General features: G+C 35.5%; 2 protein-coding genes across 2 annotated transcripts; one reads left to right on the top strand and one right to left on the bottom strand.

Annotated features, from left to right (window-relative positions):
* The first annotated feature begins 5193 nt into the window (after positions 1–5193).
* Positions 5194–7191, top strand: LOC112091467. Its single transcript, XM_024165160.1, has 4 exons — positions 5194–5451; positions 5551–6110; positions 6447–6804; positions 7027–7191. The coding sequence occupies exons 1-4, from the start codon at positions 5194–5196 to the stop codon at positions 7189–7191; spliced, it is 1341 nt and encodes a 446-aa protein (XP_024020928.1).
* A 6606-nt stretch (positions 7192–13797) lies between these two features.
* On the bottom strand, positions 13798–15796 carry LOC21386255 (protein PLANT CADMIUM RESISTANCE 2). The gene is made up of 4 exons (XM_010097420.2): positions 15409–15796; positions 15228–15299; positions 14886–15098; positions 13798–13987 (listed from the first exon to the last, which is right to left on the bottom strand). The coding sequence occupies exons 1-4, from the start codon at positions 15662–15664 to the stop codon at positions 13911–13913; spliced, it is 618 nt and encodes a 205-aa protein (XP_010095722.1). The 5' UTR covers positions 15665–15796; the 3' UTR covers positions 13798–13910.
* Positions 15797–18512: the final 2716 nt, after the last annotated feature.

The following is an 18512-nucleotide window of genomic DNA, read 5'->3' as shown; positions in this document are numbered from 1 at the left end:
TCGTGTTAGTTTCGCCATTTTATTATCATCTTCCCCTTATATCGTATTACTTTGCCATTTTATTATCATCTTCTTCACTTTTTTTTTTTTCTAGTCATCATGTTCTTGACTTATCTATTATTACTCTTTTCTCTTTTTTTCCCCATTGTCTTATTCAGTTATTCTGCTAATTTATATCTTCTACACAACTAAATATTCATCGCGGTGTTCTTGTTAAAAAGGTGGTTCTAAGCCTTAATATTAGAGACAAAATATGAAATTACTAGATTAGCAAAATAAATAAATAAATAAATAAATTACTAGTTATTGCAAGGTTAAAATCTACAACCATATATTGATACCCACTTTTATACCGGACCCATTAAAAGTCTAGGTCCAATCTGTCACTCTCATAATGTAGTTGTGCTTGTTTCGTAGATTCAAGAACATTCGGAGAACTCACGTGAGTCATGGTTTGGTGGGTCAGTGACAAAAGGAGGCTTGACCCATGCCGCCCTTAGATTTTTGAAATTTTTTGATAGTGCATATGATTTTCAAAATTTTTTATATATGCCCCCTCATTCACCCCTTGAATTTTTGAAAATTTCTTATATATAATGTAATTTTTCAAAACCTTTTATATATGCCCCTTATTAATAAGATCTTATATATGCCCCCTCATTAACAAAATTTTTTCTCTTATTTATTCTTATTACTTTTTTTTTTCAAAATATGTCTTTACTTAACTATATTTTTCTAAGTTATTTGCCCGTGTTGAAATATTTTTTTTTCTTTTTCGAATGTGTCTCTACTTAAACATTTTTTCTCTTACGATCTTCTAATTTTGTTCATACAATATCTTCATTAATGTGGTATTTATATAATACTTTTTTTCTAATTTTCTATTGAAATAACTTTTCTTCAATGCATCTCTATTTAAACATTTTTTCCTGCAACCTTTTCAAATACTAGTTTCTTTGATGTGCCCCTTAAATAATCTATTTTCAAATTCGTAACACCAAAATCCTTGTTTTAAGTGTTCTACTTTATTTTTATTATTGTTGTTCTTGATGTTATTATTATTTTACTAAACTAAATGCATAAGAGAGTAATAAATCAAGAAGAAACCTAACTTTTAAGAAAATTCTACAATTACATAGCAAAAAATTTTAAAAGAATTAGCTTCCAACTATGTAATAGTATTAAAAGTTGATAACTTGATGGTTTTGAAGGTTTTTCACGTTTTTAGCTTATGCCCCTTAAAACAAAATCTTGACTCCATTACTAGGTGGGCCATGTGTGATCAAGTTGGTATATTTATCGTTTCATTGCGTATTAATTTAAATCTCACTTGGGAATTCTTCATATTAATCCAATTAAATATAAATGGATAATGTAGAATTCCCAAAAACAAGCTTTCCTCCTATCCTCTGGAAACTTAAAAGACCTAAAGTCCAAGCCTTAGAATTTTCCCAACAGTTAAGGTTTGAATCTCAGTGTTTTGACTCTAATGGAAGGCTTCATTCACATCCAGATATGCCTAACAGACCATCCTTCGTGTCAGGTATGTCCTTCGGACTATTTCTTTGCACCCAGAAACGTTTAACAGAGTCATTCTCTAAGCATGTCTTCTTATCCCCAAGCTCGCCTGTTGGAGTAACTTCATTTGGAGCAATTTTTGCGTCAAAGCAAACTATTCGACAGATGTTTAGCCATACTTCGCCTAAACCATCTCTGACGAGTTTTGACTTGCGATCAGACCTTCGAAAGAGGAAGTCAACGGAGTACAAAGTTGAGTTAAATACTCTTGAGAATTTCAAACCTAAGGAAGCTCCATGTCAGGCCAAAATATGAAACTTAGCCTTCAAGTTTTCCCATTTTTAGACCATCCTTTTGTCAGCCAGAATGCAACCTGATGACATTACTCCTAGAGGGATTGTGTGTGCAGGCATTTACTACCCATCAGACTGCGTAGCAGCCCCCATGAACCTTCCATTCTATTTTTGGTGTCTCTTTTCAACCTCGAAAAGGAGTCTGAAGGCTTTAATCTATCAGGATTTTGTGTGCATGTCTCTATTAGATCGCCACCGATTTGCCTCCGAAGCAAATCCCTAGAACTTTCAATTCCATTATCAACCAATCTCTTTTTCAACTCTGGAGAGGTGCCATATAGTTTTGCTCCATCAAGATTGCTTGTGCAAGTCTCCATTAAAGCACGTCGTACGGACCTCCGAAGCTGCCGTCAAAATGCTCCCATTTTTACTTATAAATACCCCTTATCTCCCATTTCAACACTAAGTTCGGACCTTCATAACTCAAGTGCTAAAACTCTTGAGAAATTACTCTAAAAATTCTCTTTATCTCTCAATATCTTCTTCAAGTCTTTGCTACAAAATTGAAGCTCATTTTATCGAGGGGCTGCCCAATTTCTAAGTATTGACAACCTTAGAAACTCTCCAAGAACTCTCTTTGATCTTTTTTCCACCATTGTTGAGTGTTTTAGGCTTTGTTTGGTTCGTCGTTCAGATTGTGTGATTTAGTTTGATTGTGGTGATTTGAATTGCGATTTAGACCAGTATTTGGATATGTAAATCAATTATAATTTGAATTGGGAATAAAATCCGAGCTGCATTTTGATAAAGTGTTGAAAATTATCATTAAAGTTTTGTAACAAATCTTATAAAATCTCAATGTAAATGACGTTAAAAAAATGCAAAATGGATAAAGATTTGTTACTTTCTTGATTATGAACACATTGAAAAAAAAAAATCATCTCATTGAAATGAGGGAGAGAGAAAAAGTAAAATTCAAATTGTTTCACTGAAAAAAAACAATCCGAATTATGTGAATTTAGGGGGAATGGTCAATTCTCAAAATGGATAAAGATTTGTTACTTTCTTGATTATGAACACATTGAAAAAAAAAATCATCTCATTGAAATGAGGGAGAGAGAAAAAGTAAAATTCAAATTGTTTCACTGAAAAAAACAATCCGAATTATGTGAATTTAGGGGGAATGGTCAATTCTTAAATCAAGGGTTTGAATATTTCTTAATGGTTTGAATTATCCTCATTTCGTCATCAATTTGAATCTTGAACTACCATTTGAATTGAATTGTTAGGTTAAATTGTTGAAAAAAACGTGCCCTTAATGTTTCTTCATACTTTTCCAAAGCTCTACTATGTTAGGCCCCATATACTTTTCTCCTTTTATTAATTACTTGATCACTCTTCCTACCATGCCTCATTTGTGAAGTTCTTTATTTATTATTTTCAAAATCTCACTTGTTTTACAGGGATATTTAGGTCATTAAGCAACAAAGTGGGCTCTAGGATTCGATTTCTTCAGTTCTCTTCAGGCCTAACCAACCCCCTTTTTCCTTTGAAAGTTCTGCCTACGTCATCTTCTTTGAAGCTCACAAAGTATTTCGGCCACGTCGGATCCGACTTTGATGAGTCGTGTATTTACACATGTCAACTCCCGACACCTCGTACCTTATCAACGAGACCCCGACACCATACAACATGGAATCTTATAAAACGACCCTCTCAAGTCTTTCTATCTCTCCTGGAGTTCTTCCCTCTAGGTTGCCACTTCTTCTTTTGTTCTCCTTAGGAAGGTCAAGTCCTACATTGCTAATTCTGAGTAGGTCATGTTAGGTTATTGTGTTAGTTGGCTATTTGGCAAACTAAGTTGTTTTTTGGGTGTTTTTGGAAAAATAATTTTTTTTTTTTTTTTTTTTTTTTTTTTTGTAAATAAAGGTCCAGAAAATAGCAACTAGAAATCATCATGGAATTATGGATTGCTACAGTGGAGTTGGTGCATTATGCAGATTAGTTGTTGCTAACAGATAAGGAGAAGATAAAGCCAAGCACGTGAAGGTCTCGATCTTTTATTTGAATTTGTACTTGATCTGTTTTTCTAAGGAGGTTCAGATTTAGAAATTAGGAAAGATAATCTGGAGGATTTGGAATTCAAATTTAAAAGAAGATTATACAAAACACATCAGAGAGAATCATGGAGAAAAAGATAAGAGATTTGTATTTGAACAAGATTCAGTGAGCCATTTGAAAGATGAGATAAAAAGGCTTCAGTTCAGGAAATAGTGTTACGCTTTTGAATGTGCTGAAATTTCCAGAGGGTGTGCTGTTGAGAGAAGATAGAACTTGTTGAAAAGTTATGAGCCCTGTTCAGTGATGAAAGTATGAACGACTGACTGAAGTTCAGTAGTTGAATGTGAAGACGTGTGGTACACGTTAAACAGAGTCATTGTGTGAGTTCATCACAGCGGCGTCATAGTCTAGGTGGGAGTCCTTAAGTGAATAAGTCTATTAGTGTTGTAATTCTTAAAGTATAGTGAAACTGTTTACTGTCTGGGCATGGCCCCGCAGAGTAGGTGTGCGTACCGAACTGCAATAACATATCGTGTGCATTTATTTTACTTTCTGCATTATTATCTTTCCTTAGTAATTAATCTGAATAGTAAAAAGCTGGTAGTGTTCCGGATAGTGTTCCAACATCATCTAGAACATCAGACGTAACATCAGATCTAACGGTGGTATCAGAGAGATTCACTGACCAGAAGTTCGGTGAGATCTTAAAAAAAATTGATCTGCAACGTCTGAGATGGATTTGCTGAAGGAAGGAGGTTCAGTATCACGTCCACCTCTCCTCGATGGCTCAAATTATTCTTATTGGAAGGCTCGGATGAAGACTTTCATTAAGGCTCAGGATGAAAAAGCATGGCGTGCAGTCCTGACTGGCTGAAAGCATCCAGTAACTAAGGATGCAGAAGGAAAATAGACTCTCAAGCCTGAAGAGTCATGGACCACTGATGAAGACAAGTTGGCCAACTACAACTCACGTGCACTCAATATAATATTCAATGGAGTTGATGTTAATCAGTTCAAGATGATATCCACGTGTGAATCGATAAAAGAAGCATGAGAGATTCTGGAGGTGGCTTATGAAGGAACAGCCGCGGCCAGATAATCAAAATTGAATATGCTCACAACCAGGTTTGAAACTCTTCGTATGCTTGAAACTAAAACTATTTTTGAATTTAATTCACGATTATATGATATAGCTAATGAATCTTTTGCTCTTAGTGAAAAAATCTCAGAGGAAAAACTTGTCAGCAAACCCCTGAGATCACTACCATAGAGATTCGATTATAAGGTCACTGCTATTGAAGAAGCTAAAAATATTCAAACTATGAGACTAGATGAGTTGATGGGATCATTAAGAACATTTGAGATGAATCTGGACCAAAACAAGCAGGAGAAAGAAATGTCCTTTCAAGCAGAATTGCAAAAACTGACTGTGGAAGAAGATGTAGGAGATCCACAAGTTTTGGTAGAATCATTTGTTCTTTTGACAAAGAATTTCAACCGCATTTGGAAACGAGTAAAAGGTAAGGGATTCACTCCAAATTCTGGCAAATTCAACAACTTTCAGAAGAATACAGATGCTGCAAGCAATTCAGAAGCCAAGACACAAAACCGAGGCATCTAGTGTCGAGAATGTGACGGATATGGACACATCCAATCGATATGCACAAATACCCTTAAGAAGAAGAAGAAGAAGAAGAAGACATTCAACGTGACTTGGAGTGATGAAGAATCTGATGGCAGCCAGGAAAATGAAGATCATGTGAACAATTACGTCGCCTTCAATGTACATCAGGATGTTTCCAATAACAGTGTTGCAGATCGTGTCACAAACGATGTTGGAACATCATCTGTAATACACTCACAAAAACCAGAAGTAAACGGAGATCTTTCTGATTCTGACAGTTTCAGTAATGATGGAGAACTGACACAAGAGACTATTCAGGAGGCTTATGAATCAATGTTCAACAAATGGATTCAGGTGGTCAAGTTAAACAAGTCACTTGAAAAGAAATTGGCCGATACTTTAAAAGAAAATGAGACTCTAAAGATTAGCCATGAGACCAAGATTGCTGAAATGGATAAAAGACTGCAGGAAGCTAATGCTGAATTAGAGCATACTCAGAATACCTTGAAGACGATGAACACTAGTACTGCTAAACTAGACCATAGTTTGTTTATGGGCAAATCCAGTTGTGATCATTTTGGATTAGGCTACAATGGAGAAAGCCAGTCATCCAAGTTAGTCTTTGTTAAAGAAAAATCTTAGTCTGTGCCAAAAGTCCCTCACTCTAAGACTATTACTCATGCCCGCTCACAATAAAAACCATTTATTCCCATTTACTACTATTGTAATTTTCCAGGACACATTCGACCATGGTGTTACAAGTACCTAAATGCCTTAAAAAGAGGAATGCTTCCAAATTCGTCAAATTTCATAAGAAAAACATCAAGGAGGAAGGATGATGGAGATAGTAGAATTACACATAAAGTATGGGTAAGAAAAACCGACTTAAGATGTCATGTGGCCTACACATCTTTGAAAGCAAGTACGACCAACTCATGGTATTTTGACAGTGGATGCTCCAGGCATATGACTGGTGAAAGAAGTTTTCTAAAGAATTTCATAAGTTCAACTGATGGACATGTGACCTTTGGTGATGGTGTTAAGGGGAAAGTGCTTGGGAAAGGAACTCTAGATGTTGATGGATTATCAAGACTGAAGAATGTTTTACTTGTGGAAGGGTTGAAGGCCAATCTCATAAGTATTAGTCAGTTATCTGATCAAGAACCGTTTGTGAGTTTCTCTAAAGACAAGTGTCGTATGATTGATGAGGAAGAAAACTGTGTGATGGAAGGATCAAGATCATCTGATAATTGCTACATGTTGGTGCATCCACTCTCATGGCTCAAAGCTACTAAAGAAGAAATTGAGGTATGGCATCAAAAGCTCAGACATCTTAATTACAGAAACTTAAAGAAGATAGTTGATGCATGGGCAGTTAGAGGAGTGCCTAAACTTGGACCAATACCACTAGGAATATGTGGGCCTTGCTAGATTGGAAAGCAGCTAAAGGTGTCACACAAGGTGTTACAATACATAACCACAACACAAATTCTTGAACTAATTCACATGGATCTTATGGGTTCCATGTAGGTTGAAAGAATTGGTGGAAGAAAGTACATATTTGTGTGTGTGGATGACTTTTCCAGATTCACTTGGGTTAACTTTATTAGGGAGAAATCTGACACCTTCAAGGTGTTCCAGAATTTGTGTTCAAAAGGAGAAAAACTGCAGTATTGGGAAAATAGTGAGAATTAGAAGTGATCACGACAGGGAGTTTGAAAACACAATATTTACTGAATATTGCAATACGCGCGACATTGCTCATGAATTTTTAACACCAAAGACTCCTCAACAAAATAGAGTTGTTGAAAGAAAGAACATAACTCTTTAAGAGATGGCTCGTGTTATGCTAAATTCAAAACGCTTATCATATAGATTATGGGCAGAAGCAGTTCATACTGCATGTCACATGGTGAATTGAGTTTATTTCAGACTAGGAACAAGAAACACTCTATATGAGATATGAAAGGGAAGGGAGCTAAATCTCAGTTACTTTCATGTTTTTGGAACTGTGTTACATTCTGAATGATCGGGAACAAAGAGGAAAGCTCGATGCAAAAAGTGATGACGGAATTTTCCTTGGATACTCTTCTACTAGTCGTGCATATAGGGTCTACAACAAAAGGACTCAAACGATTATGGAATCCATAAACGTGGTGATTGATGACTTCAATGATGAATCAGAGAGACTTACAAATGATGAGATATACAAGTCCACTAAAGAAGGTGACAAGATGTTTGAAGAATGGCGTGTAAAGGACAATACTGCTGATAGTGTTGCTAATGATGTTGGGACATCATCTGAGACGCAGATGCCAGAGCAAGAGTTAGAAGTCCTAGATGCAGCTAATCAGATTACCAGAGAACCGTCATCTAGAATCAAGAGGAATCATCCAGCTGAGGAAGTAATTGGCAGAATAGATGAGGGAATACGCACCAAAGACAGGCCAAGAATTAACTACCGTGACATGGTTAGGTATGTCTGTTACACTTCTCTAATTGAACTGAAGAACGTTAAGGAAGCTCTGCTAAATGAGTACTGGATAAATGCAATGCATGAAGAGCTAGAACAATTTGTGAGAAATGATGTGTGGTCCTTAGTTTCCAGACTAAAGGATTCTAATGTTATTGGAACCAAATGGATTTTCAAGAATAAAACAGAAGAAAATAGAAATATCACTAGAAATAAGGCTCAGCTTGTAGCTCACGGTTATACTCATATTGAAGGGATTGATTTTGATGAGACATTTGCTCCGGTCGCATGACTTGAGTCCATTCGATTATTGCTGGCCATCGCTTGCTTGATGAGGTTCAGGTTACATCAAATGGATGTGAAAAGTGCTTTTCTAAACGGGTTCTTGAATGAGGAAGCTTTTGTGGAACAACCAAAGGGTTTCGAGGATCCAGAACATCCAGATTATGTCTACAGACTAAAAAAGGCTCTAAATGGTCTAAAACAAGCTCCGAGGGCATGGTATGAACGATGGACAGACTTCCTTGAAAAGAAAGGCTACACGAGAAGAGGAGTTGACAAGATTCTGTTTATCAAGAAGTTTAACACAAGAATCATTATGGCTTAGATATATGTGGATGACATTGTTTTCGGCTCTACTTCTCAAGCCAAGGTGGACGAATTTGTGAATCAAATGAAGAAGGAATTTGAAATAAGCATGGTTGGTGAGTTGAATTACTTTTTGGGATTGCAGATAAAACAGTTAGAAAACGGCATTTTCATCTCGCAGAGTAAGTATGCTCAGAATCTTGTGAAGAAATTCGGCCTTGAGCAGTCTCGGCATATGAGAACACCAATGGGAACTAATGACAAGTTGACAAAGGATGCTTGCGGTATTAATGTGGATCTGAGTCTCTATAGAAGTATGATAGGGAGTCTTCTCTACTTGACTGCTAGTAGACCGGATATAAGTTACAGTGTTGGGGTGTGTGGCAAATATCAAGCTAATCCTAAGGAGTCGCATGTAATGGCTGTCAAGAAGAGTATTCGCTATGTAAGTGGGACGACTGACTATGGTATTTGGTATACCAATGATACTAATTCTAGGAGACGTTTGGTTCATGGATTAGAATCATGTTATTAGAATCATTTTTGATTTATGTGTATTTTTTTGAGAGAAAACACTGTAGCAAATCATGAACCATGATTCAAATCATTGTTTGAATCCTCCAACCAAACATCCCCTAGTCTTGCTAGATTTAGTGATTCAGACTAGGCAGGCAGTGCTGATGACAATAAGAGTACTACTGGAGGATGGTTTTATCTTGGAAACAACCTGGTCTCTTGGCACAGTAAGAAGCAGAATTCCATTTCACTATCTACTGTCGAGGCTGAATACATTGCTGTAGGAAGCTGTTGTACACAACTGGTGTCGATGAAACAAATGTTGAGTGATTATGGAATCCCACAAGAATTCTTAACTGTATACTGCAATAATCTGAGTGCCATCAATATATCAAAAAACCCAGTTCAACATTATAGAACAAAGCATATTGATATTCGGCATCACTTCATTTGGGAGTTAGTTTGGAGTACGTTGCAACAGAAAAATAATTGGCAGACATTTTTACGAAGGCATTAGATTCAGTAAGGTATGAGTCATTAAGGTATGCTATGGGGATATGTGTTATGTAATTAATAATAATAATAAAAAAATGGGGCCGGGAAGTTAAAAAAAACACTATTCATCTTCTTCTTCACCACAAATCCCGACCATTCCATCCGAAACCTAGCCCAAAATTTTTCCCCTAAAATTTTTTTTGTCTGTTCTCTCTGCAACAATGGTGTTGACTAGAAGCAACTCCGGTTCCAAATTTGATGCAAAAGTTGAACGCTTAAGGAAAGATATTTAAGATCGTGTTCTTGCGGCTATGCAAAAACCCAAATCATCATCCTCTAAATCTCCAAAGACGAAAAAGAAACCGCCTCTGCCCAAGTCTGCCACTACGCGCCACTACGAAACTCTGTCTAACGATCCAGATCCGATGCCTCTCTCCGTGATTCGGCCTTGGGAGATGGTTCCTTACCATTTGCGATATGAGAAGAATCTTGAGGAAGAAGAACAACCACCGCTAGGTACTTCTCGGGGATCCCCAGCACCGAGTGATTTCTCAGCTTCCTTGCCGCCATCACCACCAACATCTCCCACATCTCCAAAAAGAGCAAGTCAAGATAAACCCCATGTTTCTCCACCAGATCTTCGAGATGACAGAATGAGTTCGATTGATCTAATGTCCGCTCCTCCGCTACTTGGGTTTCCCACTTGGAAATCAAGATTCCGTATGTATCTTGAAGGGCTCAAAGGAAAGTTTGCCACTCGCATTGAAAATGAAATTCCATCACAACAGTCCAAGAAGCGCCCAGTTATTGAAGATAGTGACTCCTCTTTTCAACCTGAAGATGAGCAGGTAGATGCTGAGGACTTTGGTGACAATGCGGGTCAGTCGTGTCCTAAGTCTCCAGTTGGTCCAAAGAAACAAAAGAAGCTTTGTCTCCAGTGTGTTCAAAGAAACAGAAAACGCCCTCGTCTCCAGTTTGTTTAAAGAAATAGAAGCAGTTTTCGGTTCCAGCATGTTTGAAGAAATAGAAGAAGCCATCCGCAGTTCCAGTAGGTTCAAAGCGAGCTAGCCGAGCCAACGTAAAGTCTCCAAAATCTGGTAAGCCTATTAGTCCTTCTACATCATGTCTAGCTCTGAATGTTTCACTATGGGATGCAATGTCAAGGAGGAAAATTCACTCTGAGAGATTGATAAATTTGATTGAATATGCATAATTGGGGATAGTTCAGCTATTAAAAGCACATAATCTATATGTTACTGTCTCAAGAGTTAAACCTTTTGTCAAGAATATTGTGATAAAATTCTGTGCTAATTTGCTCAAAGCAGTTTGAGAGCCAAATTCAGATATGTTTCACACTGTATATGTCAGAGGAGAAAAGTTTGAATTCTCACCTAAGGTGATCAATGATTTTTATGGAAGTCATGTGGAGATTGAGAATTAAATAGTTGATTATGATAAGGTCGTTACTGAACTAACAGCTGGTGTTCGTTGTCAATGGCCTAATGTTAAAAGTAAAAGTTTTCCCGATGTGGATCTAAGCTTGAAGTATTCTGCTCTACACAAAATTACGGTGGAAAATTGGCTCCCAAGTTTTCATACTACAGGTGTGCACAAACAGCTGGCCGAAGTCCTGTATTTAATTGGCACAGGGGTCCCCGTTGATATAGGAGAACTCATCTTTAACAAAATTGTTAGTCATCCAGAGGTGATAGCATCCAAATCAGCACTTCTTTTTCCATCCGTGATATATGGAGTTTTAATGTCTCAAAAGGACATCAAGGCAACAAATGATGTGTTCGAACCGTTGAATCGCCCACTCAGAGTGTCTCAGAAACTCCACGAAGGCAACCATGTGAATGATGTGTAGGGGAGTATGATAGTGATAACACAGGGATTGAGGGGGAGAGTGTTTTAGAAGACTTTGCAGGTAATGTGGCCTCTGGATCGGGTTTAAAAATTGCTGATGCTCAGAGACATCGCACCATTCAGTATCTGCAAAAGGAGTTGGTAAGGCTCACAAAGAAAGAAAAACTTCTAGCTCAAGAACAGAAAGAAGTTGTTCAGAGAAAGAAAGAAGATGCTGCGTTCCTTGCTGATTTGCTTGCTACTTCGTCCGTTCCCGAGCCAGCCTTTGCGTCTGCTCCAGAATGAAGGCCGGTCTGTTGTGTTAGTCCTTTGGCTTTGTTTTGTCAAACATGCAGAGAAGGGTCTTGTGCTTGTATTTTTTTGTCGATGATGTGTTTTGTATTTTCTTTGACCTTTTGTGCGTTGTTTTTAGTTTTGCCAAAAACAACCAAAGGGGGAGTTTGTTAGGTTATTGTGTTAGCTGGCTGTTTGGCAAACTAAGTTTTTTTTTTTTTTTTTTTTTTTTTTTTTTGTAAATAAAGGTCCAGAAAATAGCAACTAGAAATCATCATGGTATTCTAGATTGCTACAGTGGAGTTAGTGCATTGTGCAGATTAGTTGTTGCTAATAGATAAGGAGAAGATAAAGCCAAGCATGTGAAGATCTCGATCTTTTATTTGAATTTGTACTTGATCTGTTTTTCTAAGGAGGTTCGAATTTAGAAATCAGGAAAGATAATCCAGAGGATTAGAATTCAAATTTAAAAGAAGATTATGCAAAACACATCGGAGAGAATCATGGAGAAAAAGATAAGAGATTTGTATTTGAACAAGATTCGGTGAGCCTTGTTCAGTGATGAAAGTATGAACGACTAAAGGGAGTTCAGTAGTTTAATGTGAAGACGTGTGGTACACGTTAAACAGAGTCATTGTGCGAGTTCGTCACAACGGCGTCATAGTCTAGGAGGGAGTCTTTGAGTGAATAAGTCCGTCAGTGTTGTAATTCTTGAAGTATAGTGAAACTGTTTACTGTCTAGGCGTGACACTATAGAGTAGGTGTGCGCACCAAATTATAATAACATATCGTGTGCATTTATTTTACTTTATGCATTATTGTCTTTCTTTAGTAATTAATCTGAATAGTAAGAACACTGATAATGTTCCGGATAGTATTTTAATATCATCTGTAACATTAGATCTAACAAGTAATGAGACTCTCGATCCTGATAGCAGAATCTGGCGGTCCCCGAAAGGGGTAGGGGGATAACTGACTCGGCTTTGACTGTCAGTTCTGGCCACATTGATGATCCGGTGTGCTTGCAACTCCAAGGTTTTTGTCCCCTTTATGCAAGCTTCTAGTGGGCATGCATACTGGTCGGGACTCGACGTCATCCTACGTGTTTCCCACATGGCGGTGTTTTGCTGATCTCAAATTTTATTTTTGTTTTTAGTACTTATTTTGTTTCCACAGACACGATGTTAATTCTACCATTTGTGTGTAGTATTATATTTTTTTGGAGTGTTTTTATTTTGGCTGTTCTATAACGGAGGGAACACTTATAATTCGTTATTTGGTCCACAGGAATTGATTAGAACTACAGGAATTTATTAAATTTATAATTCGTTTCCATAGTTGATAAATATGTGTTCCACTCCCAAGCGTTGAAAAGGGACATTATTAATTAATCAATTCTATATTTGGGTTCGTCATCATTCCCGCAGATATTGAAATTCTCAAATAAAGTAAGAGATAAGGATTGATAACTATCTTTTGACTTATGCAAACATAACTCTGTAGTCCATACAATAAAACCTCTATAAATTAATATTGTTGGGACTAAAAGAAAATATTATTTTAATGAGGTTATTAAGTTATCGATAAATGAATATGTTATTGATTTAAGAAGGATTTTATATTTTAATAACTTGTGCCATTTTGGTGCATGTATTATTCTTTTCATCCAGATTCATGTATGAGTTATAAATAAAAAATAGTAATTGTAGTCAAAATTAATAAGTTTACATATAGAATTACAAAAGTTATCATGTATATAATAAATAATAATGTAAGTACATCGTATATAAAATGTTAATAAGTATGTACATAGACATAAAACAGATGTATGTAGTTTTCAAATTTAGTACCTAGAAGGAAAGAAAAAAAAAACTCTTAAATATGATGATTTTATATGTTTTTTGTTTTTGTGTTTGATTAATTATTAAATTATATTTTTATTGGGCCTTAAAGGATTTGAAAAATAATATTATCTTATGCATATAACGAGATTATTAATTTAGTATATTGGCCTAAGTCAAGACTGAAAACTTTTATTATTTAATCGAGATTATTAATTTATCGAACATTTATTTATTGACATTTTACTGTATATGTTATGTTTTATACCCTTCAATACAATTACAAGCAGACTAACAATAGCATAATCAAACATATAGCATAAGATCTTGATCTCTTTCTTATTGATTCACATTTCACACAATTAACGAGTCATGCCTCCTTCCACGACCGGAGGCATTGCAATTCCGCGGTTCTTTTCCTCCACGTTTCCATGCCACCCTGTTTACACATTTTTTTTAAGCCAACCACAACAAAAACAGATCATCAGTCAAACCCCACAACCATTAATGTATGTCATTTTTCAATTATATGTATGCATATATATATTAATATATATATATATATATATATATATTCGAGATGAATTAAGGGATGTTCTTTTTATAGGTTTGAATAGAATGTATTCAAATTTTAGTAGGAGAAAACATTGTAAAAAAAATGCGGAGAAAAAAGTAGAAGACATCATAATTTAGGGGTAAAACAAGTACATTTTAAAGTTTAGAGGGTCTATTGCCATAAATGATAAAGTTTAAGGGACAGTTATAAGTATTTCTGTTAAAAAACTTAATGGATTTAATCTCAAATGACATATTGACACAAATGACAAAATTTAAAATGTGCGACATGCATATTTTAAAGTTTAAGGGCATGTTGACACAAGTGACAAAATTTACAGAGAATTTATAAAATTTGTCCCTTAGACTTCATTGAAAAGAAAAAAAAAAAAAAAAAAAAAAAAAAACACCAAAAAAAGGGGGGGGAGGAAAAAATATGGCAGGGGAAGGAAAATAGTCACAAGGGAACCTAGACCACTGCAGCAGCCATCCTAGCAGTCCAACAAAATCTCAACCAAAATCAAGGATTAAAAAAAAAAGACTAATATGAAGTTTCTTTAACCAAAAGAGCCGAAAGATGTTCGTGATTATTTCTTTGGGAAGGCAAGTCAACAAATTCAAACCCAAAAATTCTCAAGCAAGTTTTAATACTTTGAACACAAAATAAGTAAAAATAAAAATAAAAAGAAAGAAAGAATTAACGAGACGCAAAGTTTGACCAAGAATAAACAGGGACTGAGCTAAAGATGTTGAAGATGAATGACCATTATAGATTTAATTACCAATTTGCATGTTGAATCCCTTGTTCTGGAGCTCGCGGTACTCTTGGCACAAGGCGCAGGACTCACAGAAGCAGTGGACCAAGCAATCACCGCAGGGACTCTCCTGCAGAGCGTGTTGCTGCCTCATCTTCGACCTGTAAAAACACGAGTAGCAGCACGCGAATCCCGTCACGCACGCTATCAGCGTGTACAGCGCCCCACTCGCTCCACAAGCTGTGACATATATATATTCATTAGATATATATATATATATCAATACACAAACATTCATTCAATCTCACCATATGTTATTAGATATATAACATCAACATCTACATATATGTGTGTAAAACTTAAACTTACATGTGGATCCTTTGTCTACGATCTCAGCAATTTGGCCAAAGGTAACGCAAGGACACCAGAAAGTTACGCAGCCTAGAAAGAAAAACAAAAATTGGAAATTGAATTTAAGATCAGGTCAACAATCAGATCTGGTTGGTTATTAATTGAATTTAAGCGATGTGGAAATTGGAAGCTTAATTACAGTTTTTGACGTCCGAGAAGCAGTCGAAGAGGCCGGTCGACCAGGGGACCGGAACACGCGGCCGGAGGGGAAGTGGGCCCGGGTGTGGCGGCAGCTGGGAGCCGTAGCTGTCGCTGTAGTATTGGTTGGAGGAGCTCATTGGGATGCCGGTCGTCGGGTAGTCAGCAGCCGGGGGCGCGAACGTCTGGGGCGCGAACGCCGGCGGCGGCGGGGTGGTGTACTTCTCGTAAGTTGACTTGGGGTCAGATGAGTACATGATGGTTTTTTTGAGGGGAAAAAGCAGATGTTTTGATGGAATGAAAATGTCTGTGTAGATATGAGATATGAGAATAGAAAAGTGGAATGGGGAAAGGTCGAATTTATAAAAAGCTACCTAGGATAGAGAAAGGATAGTTTAAGCGTATTAAAAGGTTACATTGTTGTTTTTACGGCAGTTTTAGATTGTGTATAAATTTTTAACCATATAGACCGTAAATTCTAGGATTTCATTACACTTATCACTCTGGTTGCGCATAAAAAACTTTGTAAGCAAGTCGTTGTCGTGTAACTTAAGTAAGTAACCGTTGTTGTTAAAAGAAAAAAAAATGTACCGTTGTTGTAGAGTAATTTTGCCACAATTTTGGGAGCCACAAATTTGAGACAAATGCTGCCATCAACCCGCAGTAATTTTTTTTTTTTTTTTTTATAGAACATTTGTTGTGAAAATGGTAAAAATCAATCCAATAATTAAATTATGACCTTTTACATGAAAATCTCATTTTACTTCAAAAGTTAGAGGTGTTTATACGCTAACAAATCATGAATACTGATCAATAAAATTAAATCAAATCAAACTGATTATTTTTAATTTTTAATAATGGATTTGAAAGTTTCATTCTTTAACTTATAGGTTTAATTAATGGTTTTAAAATTTTCAAACCGCAAAATTCACGAAACTAATCAAAACTCGTGTATATTATATTACAAATTTTTAATTGGCCAAACTATACTAGTTTTTATTAATGTTTTTTTTCTTTAAAATAATCGTGAACACCAATAATTTAAGTTGTCTAGAATCTGTAGCCGTCAGATGAAGTGTCTTGTGAGTTAATATTTTACCATAAAAATGAATTATGAACCATACTTGTTAAATAATAAAATTAAAAAAAATTTAGAATTCAAATAATTAAAAAAAAAGAACAAAATTACTTCTAAATGTCTCACAAAAAGAAAAAAAGGGTCAGTAAAAATATATTGATTATATCACAAAATTTCAAGTACCTGTGCTACTTCAAATTTTTATGGTTCAATGGTTCTATCCCTTGTAGCCATGATGATGTGCGAGTAAAAAATGGTAAAAAAGTTTGACGGAGTCCACGGTCGCGGCTGTTGAATTGAATATCAATCAATTATTGTGTTAGCGCGTAAAATGCAAGTCGTAGCTTGTGGCTTCCTTGCAGATTCCAACGACGTACTAACGGGGATTATATGAGCAAATCAGAGACTGAAAAATCATGGAATTAAAACAAAAAAATATAAATATAAATATAAAAAAATAGATGCTTACACTTTACTCGGTCTTCTTCGGACTGAGTGAAGGCAATGGGCCGTTCTGAAAACCTGTGTCAAGCGCGTGAGATTCCAGTTCTCCAACATAACTGAAAAGAGACTTATTTGTCCTGTAAGTGAAAGTTCGGGCCGCCGCTCATTGGCGAATGTTTGGACTGCTTGGCACGGTGACTTGAATGAAAATTTCAGATCAGACTGACTCGGTCAACTTCGCTTTAAATTTTATAAGATATTTTTTAAAAAAATCTTTAAAAAGAGGTTTTTTAGATCGGCCTAGCTTGAGCCCGAGTCAATAGTGATGGATCTTAGGCGGGTCAAATTTACAGTTTTAATTTACTCTGTCACTATTACTTATCGGAAATTTTTAAGGCAGGACATACATTTTTACACCACTGGATCTATTATTTTTAATTGTTAAATTAAATTTTTAGAGAATCATTATGGTAGAGCATGCTATTTTGCTACGCCGGTGGGAACAACAAATAAAAATGTTGTTGCAAAATCAATCGAATGATAAAAATATAGTTTCCTCGTGGAGTAAAATAGCATGTTCCACCATAAATACACTTGATTTTTTTAGTGGTTAACACTGTGTATGTATGTATTAAAATTTAAACGCGCGACATAAAACCTTTTCTACTCTTGATCATAATCAGAAAAAGAATAATCCAACTATTAAAATACAATTCTTATCAGTGGAGTAAAATAACCTTCTCCACCATAAATGCACCTTACTCATTAAGAAATTCTAACAATATAAATTGTTATTCTACCTACTCATAATAACTATTATGTGAACTGTTAGATAGATTTTTAACAATTTCATATGTGAGTGTTGTGAGTGTCCACGTTAAAAATATAAAGCATACAAAATAAAATTTCTTTTATTCCTATTGATATGGTAAAATAATGCGGTTAAATTACCATAAGTATCCCCTCAAAAAAAACTTGTAGCATGGTGGGAGATTAAAATAACATTTGTTTAAATTTTCTTCAATGGGTGTTTCATGTTTGAAAATTTTGAACTCCAACAACAACGTGGGTAAATTTATTTGAAATGTTTGTATTCATGAATGAAGCTTTATTGTTGTATTTTAAAATGGCTCATTAAAAAATGACAACACGGAATAAATTTTTAAAACCTACTACTTACTTTAATTATTTCCAATAAAAATTACTACTCATTTACTTCTTCTTTTGTTTTGGCATAGGAATTGGAACTTATTATATTGGGCTCTTGTTAGAGGGAGGGAGCTTACAAAAACTAAAAATTAAGGAAGCGTTTGGTATGCAGTAATCTTAAGGATGAGAATGAGAATCTGTAATATTACCATGTTTGGTACAATAATTATAATTTTTAGATTCTTAGGAAAGTGATTACCATGGGATTCACTTTCTCTCATTTTGAGGAAATTTGAATACCACCCAACATGGTGTTATTCAAATTCCCAAGAATCTCAAAATCATGAGAATCTTATTATTATTATTATTATTATTATTATTATTATTATTATTATTATTATTATTATTATTATTATTATTATTATTATTATTAT

The sequence above is a fragment of the Morus notabilis genome, unplaced genomic scaffold, assembly GCF_000414095.1.
Source record: "Morus notabilis unplaced genomic scaffold, ASM41409v2 Scaffold2508, whole genome shotgun sequence".
Classification (NCBI taxonomy): Eukaryota; Viridiplantae; Streptophyta; class Magnoliopsida; order Rosales; family Moraceae; genus Morus; species Morus notabilis.
This window is presented reverse-complemented; position numbering and strand designations above follow the sequence as displayed.

Excerpts from the sequence above, each read along its gene's own strand:
- LOC112091467 (XM_024165160.1), top strand. The coding sequence starts at position 5,194 with ATGAGACTAGATGAGTTGATGGGATCATTAAGAACATTTGAGATGAAT. Across the intron at positions 6,111-6,446 it reads GGAGAAAGCCAGTCATCCAA|TGGATGCTCCAGGCATATGA; the intron begins GTTAGTCTTTGT and ends GTATTTTGACAG. Across the intron at positions 6,805-7,026 it reads CTACTAAAGAAGAAATTGAG|GTTGAAAGAATTGGTGGAAG; the intron begins GTATGGCATCAA and ends GGTTCCATGTAG.
- LOC21386255 (XM_010097420.2), bottom strand. The coding sequence starts at position 15,664 with ATGTACTCATCTGACCCCAAGTCAACTTACGAGAAGTACACCACCCCG. Across the intron at positions 15,099-15,227 it reads CGTAGACAAAGGATCCACAT|CTTGTGGAGCGAGTGGGGCG; the intron begins GTAAGTTTAAGT and ends TATATGTCACAG. Across the intron at positions 13,988-14,885 it reads GGGATTCAACATGCAAATTG|GGTGGCATGGAAACGTGGAG; the intron begins GTAATTAAATCT and ends ATGTGTAAACAG.